This window comes from Elaeis guineensis, chromosome 9 (genome assembly GCF_000442705.2).
Source record: "Elaeis guineensis isolate ETL-2024a chromosome 9, EG11, whole genome shotgun sequence".
Lineage (NCBI taxonomy): Eukaryota > Viridiplantae > Streptophyta > Magnoliopsida > Arecales > Arecaceae > Elaeis > Elaeis guineensis.
The window spans coordinates 5,630,633-5,641,425 of NC_026001.2; the positions used below are offsets into that span (position 1 = coordinate 5,630,633).

The 10,793-nt window shown below is 36.6% G+C and overlaps 1 protein-coding gene across 1 annotated transcript; it reads left to right on the forward strand.

Annotated features, from left to right (window-relative positions):
- Positions 1 to 1,633: 1,633 nt before the first annotated feature.
- On the forward strand, positions 1,634 to 4,786 carry LOC105051969 (transcription factor bHLH95). Its single transcript, XM_010932632.2, has 3 exons — positions 1,634 to 2,086; positions 2,990 to 3,421; positions 4,352 to 4,786. The coding sequence occupies exons 1-3, from the start codon at positions 1,736 to 1,738 to the stop codon at positions 4,445 to 4,447; spliced, it is 879 nt and encodes a 292-aa protein (XP_010930934.1). The 5' UTR covers positions 1,634 to 1,735; the 3' UTR covers positions 4,448 to 4,786.
- Positions 4,787 to 10,793: the final 6,007 nt, after the last annotated feature.

The following is a 10,793-nucleotide window of genomic DNA, read 5'->3' on the forward strand; positions in this document are numbered from 1 at the left end:
TGCAGGGAAACAGCTTGAAAAAAATATTTGCTTAAAATATTTTTTAAATATTTTTTTTTTTGAAATTTGGCAATATGAAATACTCGCTTCTAAATTTTTAAAATGCCCTTCTTTCTCATGAAAAGTTCTTATCATTCTTTTTCTTATTCCATGTTTTTTCCTGCAACCAATTAAATCCCAAGAGATTTTCTTAATTAATTATATGTCATTATAGTAGGTTCTTAAACATTTAGGATAAACTTTTCATTTAGTGTTTTTTCGGTAAGAATAAAGTGATGTCTTTAGTAATGTCTTCTGTTTCTTGCTCATTCCTTCTTTTTGGATTTATTGCCTATTCAAAGCACATAAACAACCCCTTGCCAAAAGAAAGATCATATGCATCATGAGTAATATCTTACCAAAAAACGATGAAGTCTTATCATATGCATAAAAATGCTCATAAATAGAGGTATACTGAAAGGCATGTGAAAGGCATTCAAGAAATTCTCTTGTACAAGGTGTACTCATCCTCTCCAGCAATGGTAAACTAATGATGAACAGCCCAATCACAATAATTTCGAGAGATAGGGATAATACCTCATAAATTTTTTTGGCAACATATGGGCCTGCCATCCAAGCATGCAATCTTTATCCTTAAATCCTTATACTTTATATGTGAAGACCTGATTTGAAATACGTGATACTTCTCAATGAGGCTTGTCAATCCAAGTTACATCCACTAATAACTTTGTTTCATCTCTGATACTAATCCTCTAAGCTACTCAGACCAGGTAAAATGTAGGTTTTGGTATTATTTGTGGCGTATGCATCTCGTACATTTTTTTTTCTTTGAGAGAGATTGGTAGAGGTTTTTTTTGCTGGAAAAAAATATAAATTACTATATTTTATAAAATAATTATATAACATGATGAGTAACATATAATGAAGGGGAAAAAAGCAGAGAAAAACCTCCAGCCGCAGTTTTCCGTGCCAGATTTCATGATAACGGCCAAATCATAACTTGTGTAGTTTGCACTGCTGGAGAGCACGACGGGTTTGAAACCCTTCTCTTCCCTTATCGCCCTTAAATTTGTTTAGAACTACTCAAATGCCACCCACTCATTACTCCCCGCTACTTAGAAACCGAAACGGCAATCCACCACAACCGCTTCGCGGCGCATCTGCCACGTGTCCTCTATCAGTTGAACCATCTCATTCAGGCCCCACCGGCTTACGACAGACCACCGTGAGATGTGCCATGTGTCTTTTTCTTTGGAATTCCACATCATCGGGTCCCACTTGCCTGCCCTGGTCCGGGTTACGGGCGGCTGCCATCTGCGCTCGCATGTAATTGAAGACGCGAGTATTTTATTTTTACGAGCGGCACCTGGAATGTTGATGCGATCGCCGGTAGCAGCGATCTGGATCGGTTTCATTTGATGGGTTTTCACACTGGAAGCAGAGGAACCGGTGGTGGATTCGTAATAATGGTGAGAACGAGGTGGTCAAATGGGAAACCGGCCCTTCCCCGAGCGGGAGCCGCGCCTTTTGGCAAATCTTTGCAGCGCGCGCGTTGCAATCCGTTTTTGTTCCGACGCCAATAACGGCACGTCTAATGATTACATTTTTTGTGCCCATTCGTCCAACCGGAATCATCTCTTCACACCTAAACACCGCCACCTTTTTAAACGCCCCCATCCCCCCTCCTCTCCTTCTATTCTCTCTCTGTATCTCTATCTCTTATCTCTCTTCCCTGATGTCTGAAGGAGGAGGAGGAGAAGGCGGGCAAGAGAAGCTCCTGAGGCAAGGCCAGCTATGGGCCTTGTTTAACTCGGACAACTCGGGCGGAGACACGGTCATCAAGCCGCCGGAATCGAGCTCAAATAGTCTGTCGGGCCCTGCGCCGGGAGCTACGGTATCCGCAGGGGGGAAGCGGGCCAGCGATGGGGCGTCGAAGAGCTCGTCCTCGAAGGGTGGGAGCCAGGAGGGAAAAGGACCCAGCGAATCAGATCATGAGATGCACATATGGACTGAGAGGGAGAGGAGGAAGAAGATGAGGAACATGTTCACAAGTCTCCATGCCCTCCTTCCCCATCTACCTCCAAAGGTGCACCTCCTCCATCTACATTAGATTGCTTCTTTTACTATTTCTTTTTTTCTTTTCTTTTTGGTGGAAAATTGCTCCTGTTTGCTAAAAAAGAATAGGAAAATGGATCAGAGGACTCGAAAGAAGAGCAATGCTATTTCACAGACGGCGGTGCACGTTAGAGCATGCGGTGGCGCATGCAAGGACAGCCGGTCTTCCCCCGGCCTGTCTTCATCTCCAGTTTCTTTTTTCCCCCCCTATTTTTAGGGAAGTAATGGAAGTGCCAGCTTTTCCGAGTGCGAGCTTTTGAACCGAGAGAGTGAGAGAGGTGTCGATCAGCAGACCCATGTTGCGTTGGCGTCATCTCCATCTCCATTAGATTGGGTTAATCTTCTCGGTTTCTTTTTCTTTTTTCCCCAAATAGTTTTTTATCTGCCCTTTTTTTTGGAATTTGCTCCCTCATTGTGGCTAGATTTTAACACCTACTGTTATAGAAGGAAGGGAAATGGACTGCATTGAAGCAGTGACTTAAAACTGCTCATAGGGTTCCATGGAGATGAATGAGGTCATTTACGGCAACGGGTGCCAATTTATTCTTGGGCTTCTCATTGGTTTTGATTAGTTGATATATGAGAACTGTGGATTTAATTCAGTGGATGGCAGCAGTTTCGGCAAATGAACATAGGGTTTATGCACCCTCATGCAAATCCAAATCGTAAAGAGAGAGAGGACCTTGGTCTATGGTCCACTCAAATTTGCCAGGATTTTTATTTTTATTTTTTTGATCATAAATGCTTGGAACTTTTAGAAACTTCTCATCAAACTAATTAACCCACATCCATATCTTGCAATTCTCATACTACAAACATCGATCTATCACTGAAAATTTTCCATCCTTCCTTAAATTGCCATCTTCCACGTCAGGCCGACAAATCCACCATTGTCGACGAGGCGGTGAAGTACATCAAGAAGCTGGAGCAGAACGTCCAGAAGCTCGAGAAACAGAAGGAGGAACGAATCCGAGGTGCGACCTCGGAGGAACCTTCGTCGAAGACGCAAGGGATGGAGATGACGACAAGGGAGGCATTCATGGCAGATCAGGTCAAGAACTGGGCGGCGGCAAACTCCCCAACAGCTGTCTCGATACCTCGATGCCGCTCCAGCTTCCAGACTTGGACGTCGCCAAATGTGGTGCTGAATGTGACGGGATCGGATGCGCACATCAGCATCTGCACTGCCAAGAAGCCGGGCATCCTCTCTGCCATCGTCTATGTGCTCGAGAGGCATAAACTCGAAGTGGTGTCGGCCCAAATCTCGTCGAATAGATTCAGGAGCATGATAATGATTCATGCCCATGTAAGTATAAGTGTGTATATATATATATTAGAATTTTCAGATATGTTTCTTCTTTTCTCACCCCCGTTGATTTGGATTGATGACAACTTGGTTTTGTCTTTTTTTTTTTTTTTTTTCTTTTTCTCTTTTTTTCCCTCACTTTTCCCTTCGGAATTTGTCTTTTACAAAAGCATCATGTTGATTATAACTCTTCTGCACTATCCATTTAGATGAAAATAGGAATTTGAAATGATATAGTTGTGCATTGTACGAAGTTATTTAATAGTCTGGTATTGATTTTAGTTTTTGGAAGTGTGTGTGTGTGTGTATAACAGACCATTAAAATTTAGGAAACTTTTATAATGGTCTGGCATTGTTGGATCTGAAAAGATGAACAAAAAGAAGATGCTCCAGAAATCTGATTTTTGGATGGTCTAGATTGAAATATTTTAACTTCTATTCTTTCAAAGAAAATAAAGTCTCAGCTTCTTAATTACTCAAATGCCTTGGGATTAATGAATAATTATGTTTTTGTAGAAAGATAAAAAGAAAATTGTATGTTGAGAAGAGCAGTGTATCTAGACAAAAATTAAGTTACTGAAATTTGTTTGAAAAGATAAAGATTATTGAGATTAATTATGCCGGTTAGTGAAGAATAGAAAAAGTAATGATCACTTAAAATTCATGCTAGTGAATCCACTGAACTTGTTTGGCTAATATAATTGCTGTAGATTTCTAACCGGTTGCTATGATTGTGTTGAAACAGTCTAACAGCATTGCATTAAGTACTGGCATGAACTGAATTCAACACATATTGCTAATATTAAATAACCAACAAGACCAATGAATGTGATTTAAATCAAACCTTGATATTTAATAACTGGTATTATGCATTTCTCATTGAATGTGATTGAATTAGCTTTCGTGCTACCATTGTGGTGTACTGAACAGGCAACCGGAGTATCTGATCAATTCCCTGAGATGTTGATGATAGAAGACTTATACAAATATGCAGTTGGCGAGATACTCCTCTGGCTTACTCCGTGATCATATCGAACGGCCCCATGCAAAGCTTCTCTTTGAGGACAAGGCATGCCTTCAATGGTGTGCATGCACCAAGGGAGAAAAGAGCCTTCACCTATTATATATATATATATATATAGGGCTGGCCCCCTTCTTTAGGTTGATTTAAGAATAGGTTATGTGTTTTCCATACTGTTCAGAATTTGTTCAATGCATGGGTACTGGTTCTGCAAACTGTATTTAGAGGTGGCGAACTAAACTATTGTTGGTTGTTATATGAAACTTTCAGCTTTTCCTGTAGGACATCTCATTTTTCTCCTCATAGATGAGATGAATTGGTTACAATCATGGATATATAGAAAATAGCAGCTCATTTAATTTTCTTGTTAGTGATCAACTTCCAATTAATATCATGCTGTATTTCATGATGAAAAAAATGTAATCATCTTGATCAGTTAATTCAATTTGCTGTGTCCATATGACTTGGGCAGACATCAATCAATAGAGAACTTAGCTAGGGAGCTCTCTCACTTACTAAAGAACAAAGTTTCCTCCTCCCATAAAAGGTATATATCACACAACTTTAAATTTATTTTTCTTAACTCCTCAAAACTTCTCTATATATGGCCTTTTATTTCTCAGTCTAAGATTGGCTCCTTTCAGTCATGTGCTTGTTTATATGATGCTGTATGAAATCATCAAAAGAATATCAGCTTCTTCTGGTCTCAAGAGTTTTAGTAATTTTAAACAAAACATGCATGCATACATGGGTTAACTCTGGGTGTCAATTCCCAAAATGGGGTGACTACCGGACTCGTTTTATTGTGTAAGTCTGGTCCTTTGTGACAAGAGCTTAGAGAGTAAACATATTAAACCTTCTAGTATATTTAAATATTATAGTTACTGCAAGCATTATTATGTTTACTGCAAGAAGAGTTATATCGTTAAAATGTCACTTTAAATTTCCATCAAATTAAATGACACTTGACATAAAATCTTATATTGACAACTCAAGGGATTGAACAAACAATCATGCTTCATTTAAAAATATATAGCTTTTGGGGAAATATTTAGAAATAAAGTGATCAACTGTCCAGCAGTTGATCAGAAAACCTGTTCTCTTGGCAGTGAAAAAACTGTTACACTAATCACTTGCATGATGCTCGCAGCCCAAAGGTGACATGTGCCAACACTTACACATGGTTGCTGCCAGATTATGTGCCAACAGTCTAAGAACACTGGTCCAGCCTGTTAAGTCGATCCTAGGCCTAATAAGGACATGCATTTCCATCATCGAGCCCCTAAAACCAACCAATATGAAAATAAAATGACTTTTTAAATTAGTTGCTGTGTATTTCTGAAAACTTAATATATGGTGATAGTAATGGTAGTCATTGTGGCATTATCCCAGCTAGGTCAACTTGTAGGCAACTCAACCAATTAAGTATGTTAGGCTGGCTTGATTGAGTGATATTACATTGTAGGAGCTTGGACTCGCACAATTTGATCAGTTAGAATCTTTGAAAATGCTGTTCAAGATTCGAATGCACGATCTTTAACATATACATATATACTTCTCAAGATCCAAATGTACAACCTTCTTTTAAGAAAAAAAGCTATCAACTTGTCAAGTTGATAAAGATGTTCCACAGTTCTAACAAGCTACCAACCTTCTTAAGAGACCAGGTTCAAATCTCACACTAACCAAGTTTAGGGGCCAGAGGGTATTTCAGGTTGGGCGACAATAGCTATTATGTACTCCGTTACCAGCAAGTCTCTTCTTCCAAAAATAAAAATAGGTGCAACTACTAATTAGTCTACTATATAAGGGTTAAGGTACTTGGAGAAGAGCTACTACACTCAATTATGGAGTCCATGCCTATTGGTCGACTCTTTTACCTCAGAAAAAAGGTAGGTTTAATTTGGAGGTGGGGGCAACTAGATAATACATTTTCTGTTTACATGTATGTCACATGCAATTATATTCTTTTATATTTTTTGTACTGCACAAAGAAATTTACATCAGAGAAAACTCTTGGATGATCATTGAAAGTGAAAAATCTTTATTAGATACTGTATAACTGATTATATTGATTTATGGACCATGTTTCCCTAGAATGTATTGAACTAAATTTTACAAGCAGCAACTCTTTTATCTCTACTTACATGCTACTTGAAAGATCATTACTACATGAAGTTTCTTTTAATTTTTTCTGAAGTTACTTGAGAATTTCCATCAATTCTCTAGAATTCCCATATATGCTTTGTAGTTATTTGTAACATATCTTACGCGTCAAAGAGCCAAATATGTCATTTAGAATGAGGATGAGAAAGTTGGGATTTTCTTTGCAAAAGGGAAAAAAGGAACAGAGGGACAAAACTGTATATCACCAAAATTTTGGAAGACACTCACGAGAGAAATTGACAATGGGAAAATTATAGATAAATACTTTAAAAAATGTTATTTATATCAAAGTTATGAGAGGTTTTCTCGAATCATATATATGAAATTAAGAAAAGAATATTTTCTAAATGCTGAAATAGATAGAAGAGTTCTCCCGATCAATCAAACATAAAACTAAGATAACTTTAATGGAAATTTTAGTAAATTTTTGATTTTTCAATAAAATGAGTTTTTTTTTTTGGACATGTCGCTGCAGATATTTTTAAAAAGGAAAAAGTACAAATAAAGTTTACATCAAACAATCAAATGGTTACTTGATCTACTCATCGTTCTGGTAATGACCTACCATGTGTCCCAGGCCTTCCATGCTCGGGTGGTGGACCATATGCAATCTTTCTTCGATGAAAAAACCCAGTTCCTCCATAACGTGAACCTTAATTTCCATCAAATCCTGTCCCAGTTATCTGCAACAAACTGAAAGCAATCAACAGCTTCCAAAAAAAAAAAAAAAAAGAGCCAAATCTAACTGGCATTATATAACTATGGCAATCTGATGCTTTCGACCTCTTTGACCACCAACTACTGATTCCCAAAGGGGTCAACCTTGATGGTGTCGCAGAATCATTGTAGTGCTTGAACAAATCCACTCAATGCCTCTTTGTCAAATCTGAGTAGCAGGCATGTCCCATGAAGAATGACATCAGGGTTATCAGCAAATTAACATGCTGCAATCCACGTTGAACATGAATATTGGAGCATTTGTCGCTCCTGACACCCTTGTCTGCTTGGTGATCAAAAAGATATCGTGTTTAATAGGGCTAATGATAAATCTTTTTTTAAAAAAAATAATGATAATAACATAGAGTATCACTAGCTACAACATAAACTACAACATGGGTTAGATCCTAATATGTTTATTGTTATGTATAATTTTTCTTAGTTGTTGCTTTATATATCTTCATCCTTAGACCCGTGTTTTGTGTGCCAAACTAACAAATCATGTCCGGTGCATCTTTGGACACACCACCTCCTCCATTTGGAAAGCGGCTGTATCAAGTTATTCTGCAAAATGATCGATCGATTAGTAATCAAAAATCGACCTATCCTGTCCTCCGTATCTACACTATTCTCCATGGATTGAACTGACAGCAAAGTTGCTGTAAAGCAGCAGACCATCAGAATCAAAATCGATACCGGCACTATAATAAAATAGATTATTAATGATAAATTTTTTATCACTAATAATTTATTTTCATTACTAATAATTATTAACGATAAAATATTCATCGCTAATTATTCATCACAAATGATCGCATCGTTGATAATATTTTACGATAAAAAAATATTTCTTCATTAATAAACGGTATTTACGATAAATAATTTTCATCATTAAAATATTTTCGTCAAAAAATTTTAATCGTAAAAAAGTATTTGTGATGAATTATAACGTCGCTAAAAAATAAAATATTTATAGCGATGAAAATTTTTTCGTCGTTATTAATTTAATTAAAATATTTTTTGAAATAAAATTTTTAAAAATTTTTAGCGATGAAAAATTTTCATCGCAAAAAATATTTTTTGCAACGAAAATTTTTTGTCGCTATTAATTTAATAAAAAAATTTTAAAAAATAAAATTAAATAATATTAACGATAAAAATCTTACGTCATCAATAAGATAATTTTCGATGAAAATTTTCATCGCTAATAATTATTTACGACGAATAATTTTTCATCGCTATTAATTATATGTAAAATTTTAATAATTTTATATTTATTAAAAAATTAAATTACCGTACTAAAATATTTTTGGCTATCAATATTTCATCAGGAATAATTTCATCGCTAATAATTTAATCATATTTAAAAAAAAAAATCTATGAATATATTTTTTTAATTTATATCTATAATATTTTTTATAAATAAAAAAATAAAAATAAAAAATTTACATAATAAATAGATAAATAAATTTTATTATTTTATTATATTAAATTAAAATTACAAGAGATTTCAAATAAAAATAAAAAAGTACATGAAGAAACTGTCAAGTGTCGGCAATTGGAGAATGAGCTGGAGAAGGAAAGCACTCGAAAGAGCTCAGACCGACCTGCTGCTGCCTCATCAGCTATATCATCTGCTCAATCTGTGCCATCCGCTCCATCATCTGGATCTGGAGCTGTTGATATTCGTCAATACGTGCAGCCAACTCCCGAGCTCGTTGCTTAGCTTGCCTCTGCACCTCCATCAGTCGAGCCTCGCATGCAAAATGGATGTCAGTCCTAGATGAGTGTGATGATGAGGGAGCAGTGATCCATACCCTAGACTCCTAATATAACAGGATCTCGTACCAAGTATCTGATCATAGATCTCATTATCTGTGAGTGCGGTCGATTCCTCAAGAATAGGTTAGGATCTTATGTCTGTCATATGATCCTGAAAATTAAAGTTATAGCTATTTTAATTTTGTAATAAAAATCAGACTGCGAATGAAAAAATAATTAAAAAAACTTACAAAGAGCTCCTGGCTCCCCGTCGTCCACTCCCCTAACCGTCACTGATGGATCTGTTGGTAGATATCGATCCTACCAGGAAGCTCATCACTCTCAGCATCTCTCTGTAATTTAAAAATTAATTAAAATTTTTTTAAATAATTACAAAATTATATGCTAAATAAAAATTTAAAATTACCTACCATATGTTCCATGTGATGAGCGAACGATCTCGAATCCCCACAATGCGGTATAGTCAGTCTTATTCGATTCACGACGTTCTGGACACATCTTCTTTGTACAGTTACCAGTCAAATTAGTAGATAATAAATTTAATTTAAAAATAAATAATTCAATCATTAAACTCTAAAAAAGAAAAAGTTTGGATGTGTAACCTGATATGTCGGATCCTCGTAATGCCGGTATTTGACAGTCCAGTCGTCCATAGTGATACTGTCATAGGGTTGCTGCTGTGCTGCCTCCTCCCCATGATCTTGCACCACATGGTACCAATGCTGATGCATGTGATGGCAATAATCTCTGAAACACAATGATAAATGAGTGTCCACGGCTCGCCTCACACGATCCTCCTCAAAATCAATCATGTTGAATACACCCTGCCAATAACAAATATTAGAAGAATATTATGTAAATTAAATATTCATAATATAATTTATGTTACCTATAAGTGGGTGTAGAAAACCTCTCTCTAAGCCGGTAGAATATGACGCTAAGCGAAGAGCGTCACAGGGGCATAACTGCAGCATATGATATCCAGCTCAGTCTGTCATAGCTTGCACCATCCCCTAATGGGTCTGGTGTAGCCAGCTGGTATCTTGATTCAGAAACACAGTCCCGGGTGCTCCGTCTCCAATGCTCTAGAGCAAGGTTCTTCGGTGGACCTCGTCCTCACCTCACTACCGATGAAGACTAGTCTGAAATAATAATAAATAAATCATTAGTATGATCCAAATAAAAGAATCAAATTTTATTATTTTAAAAATATAAAATATACTCATTGGGACCCATCTTACTGGGATCCGTCTCACTGGGATCTGCCAGTGTAGGACCCTCTGACAGTGGAGCCGATGCGGCAACGGAGATCGATGAAGGCACCTCAACCTCCGAGGTAGACTGTGAACGTGAACGTCGTCGTCTGTCTCCTGATACTATATCTGCAATAATTGAGATATAAATAAATATAATGTTGAATAATAATAATAGAAATCAAATAATATTCTAATGAATACAATTATATCGCATACCATTATTGCAAGAGAAGATTGAACGAAGAATATAGATCTACTCATCAATATTCGTATCTTCCTCGATGTGTAGATCCTTCTCCGAATCATAGTAATCAATATATATGTCGTCTTCTATCTTATCATCATTTATGAACTGATTGTCACTCTCTAACTTATCAAGATTAAATACAAAATCAGCTTCAACTGCATTGGATAGCAGATCAGTCCTATT